The 15,488-nt window shown below is 35.8% G+C and overlaps 1 protein-coding gene across 1 annotated transcript in view; it reads left to right on the top strand.

The window, feature by feature from the left end:
* Positions 1–15,488, top strand: part of LOC127660783 (CSC1-like protein 2) — a 55,655-nt gene that overhangs the window by 25,146 nt on the left and 15,021 nt on the right. The window contains exons 5-12 of the mRNA XM_052151199.1: positions 2,546–2,636; positions 5,542–5,579; positions 5,808–5,950; positions 6,080–6,131; positions 6,228–6,336; positions 9,748–9,818; positions 11,829–11,909; positions 13,449–13,572. Of these exons, the coding sequence (XP_052007159.1) occupies positions 2,546–2,636; positions 5,542–5,579; positions 5,808–5,950; positions 6,080–6,131; positions 6,228–6,336; positions 9,748–9,818; positions 11,829–11,909; positions 13,449–13,572 (709 nt within the window). The remainder of the gene's footprint in view (positions 1–2,545; positions 2,637–5,541; positions 5,580–5,807; positions 5,951–6,079; positions 6,132–6,227; positions 6,337–9,747; positions 9,819–11,828; positions 11,910–13,448; positions 13,573–15,488) is intronic.

Here is a 15,488-nt window from a genome sequence, read left to right as displayed (position 1 = left end):
ATTCTGAAACGTCATGTTATCAAGAACGCTGATTTCCTTAAGCTGTTTAAGGGATTAAGAGAGCAGTTTAAATGTAACAGCAGTTTAACACACCTAGGTTTCTCCCGGAGAAAGCTGCTTATGTGGCCAAGTAAACACAAGTGGCGTTTTAACAGGTTTTTGAAGAGTGCGCATGTGCATGGAACAGACCGAATAACAAACGTCATAGGATGGATGTACGTATAATATGTACGGTTCATGGTGCTGCCTTAAACTCCCATTGGGGAGAAAGATGAAGAAGAAGATGAACTGCAAGAAAATATGATAATGGACAAGCCCTGGCTGAAACTATTTTGCAAGCACAATACAAAAAAGGAAAATTAAACCGCAAGATTCGCCTAGGTGGGGATCAAACCCCCAATGTTTTGAACTGTAGTCCACAGATTTAAGCATTAAAGCACACACTTGACAAATCTCAACAATGGAAAAGAGACATGCCAAGGTTAGAGTCAGCACACAAAGGTGTCGGTTAGTTATCTTTTGAACTATTTGTAGTGCTGTCTGGAGTGGTGATGGTGTAGTGGTCTAAAGCACATAACTGGTAATCAGAAGGTCACTGGTTTGATCCCCACAGCCACCACCATTGTGTCCTTGAGCAAGGCACTTAACTCCAGGTTGCTCCGGGGGGGATTGTCCCTGTAATAAGGGCTCTGTAAGTCACTTTGGATAAAAAGTGTCTGCCAAATGCATAAATGTAAATGTCTCCAAACGACCCGGATACCATCAGGACATGATTTTGATGATGCATACAAATTTTTTTTTAAATCTGACAAAGTGTTCAAGAGATGCTTAACTTTTAATCAAATTCAAATGGCAGAGAGGCAAAAATGGCAGATGATGTAAACAGTTGTATCAATAAAATCCTCATGACCTAAGGGTTCCATAGACACCAACCTCATGATTTTAGGACATATGGTGCATTTTTACATTTCTTTACAAATAGGTGACGCTGTCACCAATCTTTGCATGTACCTTCAGATAATGGTCCTAATGAATCATACCAAGTTTCATTTCGATAGGAAAAACTTTGGCGAGATACATCCTTAGGCTTATACAGATATAGCTTCCTGTTTCACATCAACCTACAAGAAATTACGTTCTTATAGTTTTCTCTTGGGTTGAACGGTTAATCGAAATTAAATCAAATTGCAATAGGACGTAGTGCGATGATTAAATCGTAAAGGTCGCGATTTAATTATATAAATCAAGAGTCTGCACGTGCTGCATGCTGCACAGACCGTATGTGCACAGTAGTGTTATACATACTCAAAGCACGCGTAACGCTAATCAGAATCAGATTAATAGAATCGGAGCTTAAATGGTTAAATGTTAATTATCATGTTGCAGTTCAAATCGCAATATTTGATCAAATAATCAGAATTAGATTTTTTATCCAAATCGACTCTAAACCTGTGCAACTGGTAGGGTAAAAGCATTTTAACAATGAAAAAGACACACTTCACCTTTTAAATAATAAGTATGTCTTCACTTACTTGAGTGCATCTTCTGGCTAGGGTCGTTGCACCCTATTGGTCCCACAGAGAAGAGGCTTACAGGGAGAGGTAAATCACCCTGTGGTGGCATAGAAATGTGATATCCAATTGTTTCATAGATTTAGTCGTTTTTGTGTAAGCAGGATTGTTCACTAGAGTGCCAACTTCAAGTGTCCTATAATCTAGTGCCCTAAGAACCAGTTTCCTATAGAGCCAGTCCAAATGTTGGTGGGCAATGAGAATCACCCATACCATACAACTGTTATGTAAAGGTAGTTTTTTTTTTTTGTCTCTTGACCTCTTTCCTGAGTCTTTCTCTTCTCAATGATGTTTATCTTTCAAACAGCCTCTAATCAACTCAATATACTTCCTACTTTTGTGTTCAGCTCCATTCGAGGTCTACTGCAATCTACGTGCAATCTGTGTGTAACTTGCCTCTGATGCTAACTCTGTGTTTGTTTGAATGTATGTGTACAGTCACTTTCTGCATGCCCGGCATGTAATTCAAGCTCAGAGTGCCTTGAAATAGCCATCAGTTTATTTTGTTCTGTTGATCCTAATCCCATTTAATGTCCACAAAAAGAGATGTTTTGCAGAACCTCTGAGCTGCTCTTTTTCATACAATGATGGTGAATGTGGATGGTTGATGTCCAGCTCCAAATACAGCACCATAAATGTCATATTCCAAGACTTCTGAACACTTATCGTGCATAATATATAGTCATATTGACTACTTTATAATGCCTCTGTCCTTTCTGAAACTCGACAGAACCCGTTCACTTTTCATTGTGTGTAAAAGAGCAGCATAAACATTTAAAAGAATTTTCATTTCAGGGTTAACCATTCCATTAACATGCCCATAATGCTGCATATTACATAACACCAAACTACAATCATGATATTAAAATACTTGTCGAATGGCTTGGCATGCAATTAAGTGACTGTACACGCATACATTAGCTTCAGTGCCGTGTTGTGAGAAGTGTGTTTGATTAATGTGTGTTTGTGTTCAGTGTGGCCTCCGCCATGCAAACGCCTGCTGACTCCCGATATGAGCGGCTCACCTCTGTGTCCAGCTCGGTCGAATTTGACCAAAGAGACAATGTAAGTAGATTGCACAGTCATTAATGTAGAGACTACGTTTGGAATGCAATGCTAGGATATTCTATATATTGCCAATGACTGATTAAACTGGTATGCGAAAGGTGTGCAATATATAATGATGTACTGTATATTGAAGTGCAAAAAAGGAGCATTTGGATTCCATTATAATCTTAGAAATCTTATAATATTTTCTCGGCAGTCTGATTAAATAATGAGTCAAAAGGAGCATTTGGAGTCCAGTTATAATCTTTAAAAAAAAAATATATATATATATATATTATTGGATTTATTTAATAACATTTTTTTTTTAAAGGTGAATGTTGGTCCAATTAAATAATGTGTCAAAAAGGAGCTTATAACTTTGGAAATATAAACTGATTAAAACTTTTATGAAAATTGGTGAAAACATTTTTCATGGTGGTCTGGGTAAATAATGAATCAAAAATAAGTAATTGAAGTCCAGTTATAATTTTGGAAATAACTGATTTAAAACATTTTTAATTCAGTTTTCATAAAATTATTTTGGTGGTCCAATTAAATTAGTTAAAAAGGAGCGATTGGGGTCCAGTTATGATCTCGAAAACCCCCCAAATTAAATCAATTTGTATCCAATTTTCATAAAATTCCCTTGGTGGTCCAATTGAATAAAGAATTAAAAAGAAGCAATTCAAGTCTAGTTATAATGTTGGAAATTAAAGCTAATTAAAACCTTTTTGTAAATTGCCTTAAAAAATTTTTTATGTTGCTCTGATTAAAATTATGAGTTTAAAATTAATAATTGAAGTCCCGTTATAATCTCAGAAATTAAACAATTTTTAATCCAATTTTAAAAAAAATTATATTGTTGGTCCAATTAAATTAGGAGTCAAAAAGGAGCAGTTGAAGTCCAGTTATAATCTCAGAAATTAAAATTAATTAAATGTTTTATAACATTTTCATAAAATTCTCTTGGTGCAATTAAATTGTCAAAAAGGAGAAATTGGAATCCAGTTATTATTTTTTAACTAAAAAGAATTTAAAAAATTTATTTTATCCGATTAACATAAAATTATTTTGGTGGTTCAATTAAATGAGTAAAAAATTTGCAATTGCAATTAGGACTGAAATCCAGTCATAAATTAAGAAATAACAGATTATTAAAAAAAAAATGTAATAACATTTTCATAAAATTATTTTGGTGGTCCAATTAAAAATGTTGTTAAAAAGGAGCGATCGGAGTCTAGATATGATCTCAGAACAAAAAATGTATTAAAACATTTTGAATCCAATTTTCATTTAATTCTCTTGGTGGTCCAATAAATTAATGAGTACACAAGTTATAATCTTACATATAAAAACTTAAAAAACTCATTTAAATCCAATTTCACAAAGTTTAGCTGTGAATAAAGTATAAATAAGGAGCAAATAGAGTCCAGTTATACGTTTGAAATTAAAAACCAAGTAAAGCTTTTATGAAAATTGGATAAAATATTTTTTATTGTGTTGCGATTTAAATAAAAAGTAAAAAATAAGCAATTGAAGTCCAGTTATAATCTTAGAAAAAACTAAAACATTTTGCATGCAATTTTCATTTAATTCTTTTGGTGGTCCAATTATATAATGAGTTAAAATTAACAACTGAATTAAATGAAAATCTCAATTTATACCATTGTGTAATACCTTATTCCATGCAGTCGATGTACTCTGGGCGTATACTGCACGTTTTGGCAAATGTAGGAGGCCATCCATAACTTCTATGCATTCAGAAATCTCTGCAAACTTTGCACATAATGCAGATTGCAAAATTACAATGTCATTCTAAATATACCCCATGTTTTTTCCCCTTACATGCACTGCCTGGCCAAAAACAAAGTTGCGTACTCTAATATTTCGTTGGGCCGTCTTTAGCTTTGATTACGGTGTGCATTAATTGTGGCATTGTTTCAAACTTATGCAGCGTTTTAATGCAACTTGAAATGTTTTTCCGTCCAGAGTTGCATTCATTTTTGGTCGAGATCTTGTATTGATGACGGGAGAGTCGAACCACTCCGTAAGGTCATCTCCAGCACATCCCGAATACTTTCAATGGGGTCAAGTTCAGGATTCTGTGCTGGCTAATTAATATGTGAAAATGATTCCTCGTGCTCCCTGAACCTCTCTTTTAAAATTTGAGTCGATGAATCTCATTATTGTCGTTCTGGAATATTCCCGTACCGTCAGAGAAGAAAAAATCCATTGGGATAACCTGGTCATTCAGGTAGTCAGCTGACTTCATTTCAGTGCCGCATAATGTTGCTGAGCCTAGACCTGACCAATTGAAGCAACCCCAGATCATAACACTGCCTCCAGAGTCTTGTACAATGGGCACTATGCATGATGGGGGCATCGCTTCATGCACTTCCCTTCTTACCCAGTCACATCTTTTCCACGACCACAGGATACGTCTTCTAACATGGTTGTTTAAGAAATGAGAAGCTACACACTGCATCAGTTAGGGTTAAAAGAACTGTTGCCAGCTGAAACATATTAATCACTGCAATAATGATCCAATCATAGGCTCTTAAATGTCTCCTTATTTAAGTCCAAATGGTGACTTTTGTTCTGACCAGGCATTGTATTTGTTCTCTATTATTCTCTCTTTATCATGTTCACAGTTAGAAATGCACACACACACACACACACATATATCTGCCATAGTTCTGTCTCACTTAACACATACACACCTGTGGATTTCATAATGACACACAAAGCCTTTTGACAGCCATTTGTTTGCCTCTGCACTTATGTAAACTTGCGTCACAGGCACCCACGCAGCCTTTAATGGCTCCTGAAATGGTTTTAGAGACTATGAAACTCTCAATGTGGAGGTGATTGACAGGTGATAGTTAGAGTGCTGTAAATGTGTTGATCTGTGTCTGTGTTGCAGGGCTTCTGTTCCTGGCTAACAGCCATCTTCAGAATAAAGTGAGTCTTTTGTTCTTACTTTACATTGGAAAGCCGATTGAGTCATTGTTAATGTGTCCTGGAGTGCATACTAATGCCAAGTTATGTCAGAATGATCATATTTATGAGATGAACGAACATGAACGTCCTCAAAGCGTCTACACTCAAATCAATGTCGGAGCTCAAACGAACAATACAATGTTTTGAAAGTTGTCATCGCATATTGTTACTGACGCATCTCTCCCTCAGAGATGACGAAATCAGGGAAAAGTGTGGCGAGGACGCGGTACACTACCTCTCATTCCAGCGACACATCATTGGTCTCTTGGTGGTGGTGGGTGTGCTTTCCGTGGGCATCGTACTGCCCGTCAACTTTTCAGGAAACCTATTAGGTGAGTCATGAAATTTGAGAGCGATTCGTCTAAAATTACACCTCTGAATGCCGCCTTTAATTCTCTTTAGTTCTCAATTCACATAACTACAAGCAAGACTCACCTATGACTCACTTTTTCTTCCTACAGAAAATAATGCCTACAGTTTTGGGCGAACTACAATAGTCAACTTGAAGTCTGGGTGAGCTTGCGTCATCCATACGACTCTTGAGTTGAACTCCTGAACGGCTGATGATTGATGAACGAATCATCTCTATGTTTTGTTTTTCTCTCTCAGTAATAACCTGCTATGGCTGCACACTATATTTGCCTTCTTTTATCTGTTACTGACCGTGTACAGCATGAGAAGGCACACCTCAAAGATGCACTACAAAGAAGACGACTTGGTGAGCAGAGCCAACTTGCAGTAAAGCTTCCTCAAAACGCTTTAAAGGAACAGTCATTATTTACTCACCCTCATGTTGTTCCAAACCTGTATGAGTTTCTTTCTTTTGTGGAATGCAAAAGGAGAAATTGTGAAGAAAGGTGATCACAGGCTATAAAGCTCCAAAACGCTGAATATATGATTTGTCCGCTATATTCTCAGATTTCTGAATCCATATTATAATAATAATAATTATTCCTTACATTTATATTGCACTTTTCTAGGGGGGGGTTTGGCCAGGACTCTGTACAAGAAGAGTCCTGGGATTTTAATTACCACAGAGAGTCAGGACCTCGGTTTAACATCTCATCCGAAGGATGTTTTACAGTATAGTGTCCTGGGGCATTAGGACCCACACAGACTGTAGGGTGAGCACCCCCTGCTGGCCTCCCTAATACTACTTCCAGCAGCAACCTTGGTTTTGCCCAGTAGGTCTCCCATCCAGGTACTGGCCAGGCTCATCCCTGCTTAGCTTTAGTGGGCAACCAGGCAAGAGCTGCAGGGTGATTATGGCTGCCTGATATGATCGTTTTGTGTGAGGAACGGACCAAACTTTAAGTTGTTCTTTACTAAAAAATATTGCCCTGGCTACATAAAACTCTACATATTGCTAACAAGTCACATGGACTGCTTTTATGATGTTTTTAATATTTTCTGGAACTCAAAAGACACTGTTTACCATATGATTTCATTGTAAAAAGAACAGCATTAACATGATTCAGAATATCTTGTTTTGTGTTTCATGGAAGAAAGAATGTCATGGGTTTGAAATGACGTGAGGGTGAGTAAGTGATGACAATTTTTTCAAATGTAAAATTAATTTCGTCTGTCCTTTTCATTAAAGAAAGCAAAAATCTAGGTCTGATTTTGGTTTTCTGTTAACTTTTTGTCTTAAAACACCATAAACACATGCACAAGCATGCATTTAAAATAATACGAATTTTAGAATCATCAGTAACAAAAGATAATACATTAGACACCTCTGACAAACCTTTTTCAAGTTAACCAGTCCTGACTGATCACCTTTAAATAAAAAATTATTCTTCTTAACATATTAGTAGTTCATAAACTTTCAAATACATTCAAAAATAAGTAAGAATACAGTATATTAACAAAACATTTTGAATGTACTGTGGTTTAACCCTCAGGGGTCGATGGGGATATATATATATATATATATATATGCAATTTATTCCTGTGATGTAAAGCTGAATTTTCAGCACCATTACTCCAGTCTTCAGCGTCACATGATCCTTCAGAAATCATTCTAATATGCTAATTTGCCACTTAATAAACATTTATTATTATTATCAATGTTGAAAAAAGTTGTGTAAAAACATTTTCAGGATTCTTTGATGAATGGAACATTTAAAATGTTCTGATACAGAAAGCTTTTGTAACATTATACACTACCGTTCAAAAGTTTGGGGTCAGTAAGAATTATGGTTTGTTTTTGTTTTTTTTGGAAAGAAATTAATACATTTAATCGCAAGGATGCGTTATATTGATCAAAACTGACAGTAAATACATTTATAATGTTACAAAAGATTTCTATTTCAGATAAATGCTGTTATTTTAAACTTTCTATTCATCAAAGAATCCTGAAAAAAAAATGATATATTGTGTATATGCCCTACATCATAATTACATTGTATTCTGTTCCCAGGGGAGGGGTCTTTGTCTCCTCAGGTGTGAATCGCTTCAGTATTCATGATAGTTCACGTAAAAACTAAAAGTGTCTTACAAAAGTTCAATGACTATATTGTTTTGTATGAATGAGTGATCAGGATGGTTTTCACATCATTTTGTAGCAAAAACTCTAGGCTACGAGATCCAGTTCTCAAACGTCTTGTGGACAAATGTTTAGTATGTGTTATATGGCCTTATTTCAGTGACTTAACATTTTAGTTTTTTCAAAAACTATGCATAAAGTTTATTTTCTCAAAAATACAAACATGAACACACCTGTTGCTCACACATTAATGTAGCCCAGTTTGTGCTGAATACAGTGTTATCAGACTTTAGCCATTAATGTGTTTTTAAGCAATTGAAAAAAGAACAAATGTCAAGGCATGTCAAAACTTCTCCAGTGCCCAAAACACCCTCAGACCCCAGAGGGTTAAACCAATAATCTGTAAGCACTTTATTAGGAACACCTGTACACCTACTTAATCATGTGATTATCTAATCAGCCAATCGCGTGGCAGCAGTGCAATGCATAAAACCATGCAGATGCGGGTCAGGAGCTTCAGTTAATGTTCACATCAACCATCAGAATGGGGAAAAAATGTGTTCTATGTGATTTCAAACGTGGCATGATTGTTGATGTCAGACGGGCTGGTTTGAGTATTTCTGTAACTGTTGATCTCCTGGGATTTTCACACACAACAGTCTCTGGAGTTTACTCAAAATGGTGCCAAAAACAAAAAACATCCAGTGCAGTTCTGTGTTCTACGATAACTCAGATAACTGCTCTGTACAATTGTGATGAACCGAATGCAATCTCAGAATGCACAACACATTGAACCTTGTGGCAGATGGGCATTTGTCAGGCACTTTATTAGGACTATAGTGTTCCCAATAAAATGCTTAGTGAGTGTATAAAGCATTAATACTTGTAAATGTTATTCATTAAAGTTATTATAACATTTTAACAATACATTTCCTATGACAAACAGTCGCACACATAAAATACCTCACATTCTTCATGAAAGATGCCTGTTTTTGCTTTCATATATACTGTTCATATTTCTTTTTCAATGTAAACATGCGTGAGCACCATGTTTTTTAGACATCCGTCATTTACCGAATTTAAAGACATTGACAGATAATTAAAACGCTGTCCGTCATTTTGACAGGTAAAAAAAACAAGCAAGAAATCCCTGCACGAGCTCTGTCTCAGTTATATTAGAGTGAGAGAACAGCACATTTGATGCAAAAATTACTAGTATAAAAACATATATTAACAGGTATTATATATATATAATGTCATATGCATTAGGGAGTAATTATTCTGATGGTACTATATAAGCTCATAAGTTCAGTTGGCAGATGTCATTTACACTGACATAGCACCTTAACACTAACACGACTGTAAAATGACCATTTAAACAACTTTACAGCTCAAATAATAATACAAATAAGCTCAAAAGTGCTTTTATAAAATTAGAAGCTTGACATTTCTGCCTTTAAACTCTCCAGAAATTGTCCCCATTGTACGTGCCTCACTGCAACCTTGATTTTTGCTTTTTGTAAAGAAAATAATAATACACATTATGCCACAAATGCTGTTTGTTGAGCATAACCTGTATTGAACCTGGAATATTCCTTTAAATATTAATGAAATGTAATCTCATGTCATGTCTATTCACAGGTGAAGCGCACTTTATTCATTAGCGGGATTGCAAAATATGCCGAAGAGAGTCATATAAAGCAGCATTTTGAGTAAGTTGTTTTTGGTGAAAACTCTTTATTTTGTGTGCCAGACCAAAACGCTACTTAAAATCTCCATTCTCATCATCCTGAAGCCGAAGTGTGTAATTTCTCCGCTACTTGCGTCACCCAACAGAATTGGAAAAATAACATTTGTATCCAAACCGGTTTCGCTAATGCTGCTAGCTCCACTTCCACCCTGCCCCCCAACTTCCATTGGTTGGATAAGCAGATTGTCCCACCCCAGACTTAAACCATTGGTTAATCCAGAAGTTGACATATTGGACAACAGAAACAGAGCAACACAGTATTTACACCCAATGAATGGTTTACACTTATATCACTTATAGTTAATTAAACAGCGTATTTTCACAAAAGAATAAATAAATAAATGTACACACTTCACCTATAAGTGCTAGCAAGCCTCAAAGTTTCAATTGAAACGTGATGATTTGCCCAAGCTTAGTTTAAATCCTTGTCCAAGTAAGACAATGGCAGCCTTAACTGTTTTAAATGGTCTAAGTGGTCATGTTGCTCAGTCAGGTTTATCTAATTTAATGTGTGGAAAGTGAAAGTCTTTAAACGTATTCTCTGGCAAAGAATTCCCGTATGAGACCGACTGTGGTGCCCGTTTGACCATCAGACAGAATGCGAGAGAGAGAGGGCAGGATGTGCAGTTTGATGAAGATTGAGAAGGTTCCAAGAGCAATTTGGGAAAAGAGACATCAGCCCTGTAGACTCGAGACCAACTTTGAATGCATTGTATGCATTTTAATGCCAAAAACTGGACAGATTTGTCCATGAAGAATCTGATTGGCTGGCTGGTTTTCTTACCCTATTGGCAAATGGGTCAATGATGTAATGCTCTTTTTTTTTTTCTCCAAAAATCTTATAAATTATTCAAAATATTACAAATGCAATTCACACAAAACTAATTACATGAATGCACCTCTTCTATGATGAACATGTTTTCAATTGCTGAGTTTAAAGTCATTTAGATATTGTTTTTCTGGGACTTAAAGTAAAAAATGTCATGTGGTGCAACCGCCCGGAGGCAGTAAATCAATTCAGTTTCATTAAAAGCTGAAATTATAAAAAAAAAAGAGAGAGAGAGAGAAATGTTGGCATGAGTTATGCTGAATAATCTTTCATTAGTATTTTTTTTTATTTTTTTTTGTTAATGCATTGAAACAATTCATTTCTATGCAAAAGCAGATTTTGTTCAGAACATTTGGTGCAACCGTGAGAAAACTTGATATAAAAAAAAAAAAATGAATTGATCACTATTTGTCATTGTTATTGTCAATATTTTTTCTCTCTTGTTTTAAGCATACATCTAACTAAATGTTGTGAGGTTTTATGCTTAAAACTAGAACAAACAGTTTGCCAGTGGAGTTAGAAATGGCCTGAATCCATCCCAAAAATGAGCTGGAAACTCAAGAGTTGGTCAGACTCAGGTTGTGCCAGATGCAGACTTCTACATTGAGTACACCTTTTTTTTTAAAGATTTATAACCATAAATTGTTGGTATGTAGTAATTAGTTTTGAGTAGACAGAAATGTTAAACTTAAAGTCTACTTGCATTTTCCACTAATGTCTTCGGTGTATAGAGTCTGTTCATCCTTTATCAGAGACTGCTGCACCATTATATAAAAAGGCATACCACTTTGTGGCATGCATATTATTGGAATGCAATGGATTTCAGATTTACCTGCCCCCAAGTGTAATATAAAATACTGTGGCTGGTCTTTGTTGGTCAAATGGCCCCTTCCCATCAAAGTGCTCCATTTTTGGCCGGAATGAGCTACAGTGTGCGCCAGACTTTATGCCGATTGTAAAGTCTGGCTCCTGCGAGACTATCAGCCTTGTCTTATAAAGCCAGGTTAAAGAGAAAGTGGGGATTAGGACATGCTTTTACTGTCTTACTCATGGGACTTTTAACCGATCCTATAGCAAACAAAGCATAGACGTGGTTTATGTAAACTTCTTTCTCACTTGTTTTCTTTTCTGTTTTAAATACAGGAAAGCATATGAAAACTGTGTAGTTCTTGACGCACGAATTTGTTACGACGTCGCCAAGCTGATGTCCCTGGATTCGGAAAGGTAAAGATTTGACAAACCAAGCTGTGCTAAATCAAGTTTCAGTCTCCATAAAGGACTGTTTATTAAAGTCAAAATGAACCTTATTTACTTAATGCATGTTCCTGTTCTTATCATGAACACTTCATAAATGCTCTTGTTCTTCCAAACCCCAAAAATGTGTTCCTGTAGCTCAGGGATTCCCAATCGGGTGTACATGATAAGAACTGAGTTTGCTATGTTGAACCACCAAAATTACATGTATGGATTAAAATACAAATAAAAATTAGGAATTGGGTAAAATATTGATTTTTCAATGAATTGCAATCTTCATTTGATCAAAACTGATATGGATCTTTTACTCTATGCGAAGTTTGCCACCGAGATCCTTTCAATGCATGAGAGTAAATGTTTGGTTTGACTCGTCCCATGTAATGTGTGTCCAAAGATGAGATCCACACAATCCATTTGTCAGTGAATAATCTCTATTTTAATACCCTTTCTGTTCTTTATAGTCAGTTGTTGGTCAAAAACAACAAAAAGAAACATTAATTCTAATCACATTTTGCACGGATGTGGAAAATAAATCGTACGTGTTCTCTCTCGTTAATATGTGCTGACTGGCTGAACTGCCGCCAGTAGTCTTAAAGAGACAGTAACTTTTTAGCTCTTATTCTTTATTATCAATGTAAATACTTATAAATAATTCAAAATATGCATGTAAACATTATGTCATAAAACATATGTATGCAATATAATATATGCAATTCCAAAACATTATATTTATTGATGGAATACATGGTACATTTTTAAAATGTGACCCAAATTCTGATGATAAATCATCATATTAAATTTGTAAAATTAATATTTTGTAACCAAGTTAGAAGGTCCCCTGAATAATTAAAAGCATTAGCTGAGAGACAATTTCTTTCCTATGTAAGCAAAATGGACATTTCAACTAAAATGTGCCTGAAGTATAATGTTAATGATAATGTTAAATGATATAGTGTGTTTGTACACATCTTTGGTTTTGTGTCAATGAAGGGGTACTTCAGCCTTACTGATTGTGTTTTGGGGTTACTTATTCAAAAAAGGTTGGGAAACACTGCTGTAGCTCAACTGTCTCGAGCAATGCCAAGGTCATCGGTTTGAGTCCCGGGGAACAAACTGATCCAAATATAAACCCTGAATGCACAGTAAGTCGCTTTGGAATAAAGTGTCTTCCAAACGCGTAAATGTAATGTGTCATCAAAATGTAATATAATCCTCCGCCTCTGAAACGACTTTACTTTTCGGCTGATGTCACCAAGCCCTCTTATTTTTCAGCCCCTCCTTTACACCATTGGTCCAGTCTATTCCCAATGTATAAAATTAAGTCCTGTCCTACATTTTGATTACTTATTTAATATTCTGTTTCACTTAAAAAAACGTCAGGTTACAGAAGTAAAATGGATTGCAAATGCTGTTTAATGTTGGCTTCAAAGGACTGTACACTAATATTTTTATGAAGTGGACTTTGGACGTCAAGCTCAATTAAGTGTTCGGCTTGACTTTTTCTTACAGGAAAAAGACAGAACGCAGCAAAAAGTTCTACACAGATCTGATGGCCAAGGAGCATGTGCCCACTATGATTAACCCCAAACCCTGTGGACACTTGTGCTGCTGTATCATCAAGGGCTGTGAGCAGGTTAGACACACAGATGTTGGGGAAAATATTCCGAATTTTTTTAATTTACCAATTTGGATGATGAATTGGTGGCATTTCTGTTGGAATGACAAGAATATGACTTTAGTGAAATGCAATTCATAGAATTTCAACTAATTATTAGAAATTTGAATAATTAAATTGATTTACTTTACATTAGACTAACTATGCTTATCTATTTCTGAAGTAAAAAAAAATGGTTTTTTCATCAAATGATTAGACACACAGTGGCTGGTTTTCTTCATTAATTGGTCATCTTCATTTAAGTCACACGTTTAGACAATCACGATGATTCTTAAGATAACAACACACAAACAATTATAATGAAAGATGTCTTTATTGAATAATCTTTCCATTGAACATTCACAGTGCTGTGGAAAAAGTAATCGAACCCCTAGGCTTAAGACAACAACAAAGGCTAATTAGAGTCAGGAGTAGGTAAACCGGACATCTAATGTATTGAAATGAGATTGGAGGTGTGGGTTAGAGCTACTTTGACTTATAAAAAGCACTCAAACATTTTGAGTTTGCTATTCAAAAGAAGTATCTGCTGATGTGGACCATGCCACGCAAAAGAGATCTCAGAAGACCTGCTATCAAGAATTTTTGCTTTGCATAAAGCAGGAAAGTGTTACAAAGTTATCAGGAAAGAGTTTAGATATTCATCTGTCCACAGTTAGACAAACTGTCTATAAATGGAGATGATTTAGTACTGTGGCTTTTCTCACTATACGTATACATCCAGCCAAGATGACTCAAATGGCACACCGCAGAATGCTCAGTTGAGTGACAGCTAAAGATTTGAAGGAATCATTGGAACTGGTTAACATATCTGTTTGTAAGTCTACTATACAGAAAACATTAAACAGGCAGGGTGTCCATGGCAGGACATCACGAATGAAGCCACTGCTTTCCAACAAAAACATTGCTGCACTTGCAGTTTGCCAAAGATCACCATGACACTCAACAGCGCTACTGGGAAAATGTTTTGTGGACTGATGAAATGAAGGTTGAATTGTTCGGGAAGAGCATGCAGCACTACATATGGTGTAAATAGGGCACCACATACCAACATGAATACATCATCCCCTTGGTGAATTACAGTATAGGGAGCATTATGATTTGGGGGAGATTATCATGATATCCTACAGGATAATGCCAGGGTGACTGTGTGCCAGCTGAAGCTCAGAAGAAGTTGGGTGATGCAGCAGTACAACGACCCTAAACATTGAAGTAAATCCACTACAGAATGGCTTAAAAAAAAAGAAAATCCACCTTTTGAGCCAGAGCCTAGATCTTAACCCAACAGAGATGCTGTGGAATGACTTCAAGAGAGCTGTTCACACCAGGCATCCTAAGAATATGGCTGAACTGAAGCAGTTCTGAAAGGGAGAATGGTCCAAAATTCCTTCCAGAAGATATGCAGGTCTAATCCACAGCTATCAGAAATGCTTGGTTGAGGTTATTGCTGCTAAAGGAGGATCGACAAGTTATTAAATCCAAGGGTTCACTTTTTCCACAGCACTGTGAATGTTTAACAGGATGTGTTCAATAAAGACATGAAATATTATAATTGTTTGTGTGTTGTTCGCTTAAGCACATTGTATTTGTTTATACTTTGATAGGGATGAGATCACATTTTATGACCAATTAATGCAGAAAACCAGCTAAATCCAATGGGTTCACATACTTTTTCATGCCACAGTATCTGTAAAGAATATATGAAATGCTGTGAAAACAATTATCACAGCCATGAAAATGGATTTTAATTTTGCAGCAGCACTACAAAATGTCAACCATATTGTTTTCATTCACCGGAAAATGTATAATAATAAATATTGACATAAAAAGTCTAATCTATTGAGCATATAATATATTGAATGAATTAGACCATTCTG

This window comes from Xyrauchen texanus, chromosome 20 (genome assembly GCF_025860055.1).
Source record: "Xyrauchen texanus isolate HMW12.3.18 chromosome 20, RBS_HiC_50CHRs, whole genome shotgun sequence".
In the NCBI taxonomy this organism is placed as follows: domain Eukaryota; kingdom Metazoa; phylum Chordata; class Actinopteri; order Cypriniformes; family Catostomidae; genus Xyrauchen; species Xyrauchen texanus.
Note: the sequence above shows the minus strand (reverse complement) of the source record. Positions and strands in the feature narration are given on the sequence as shown.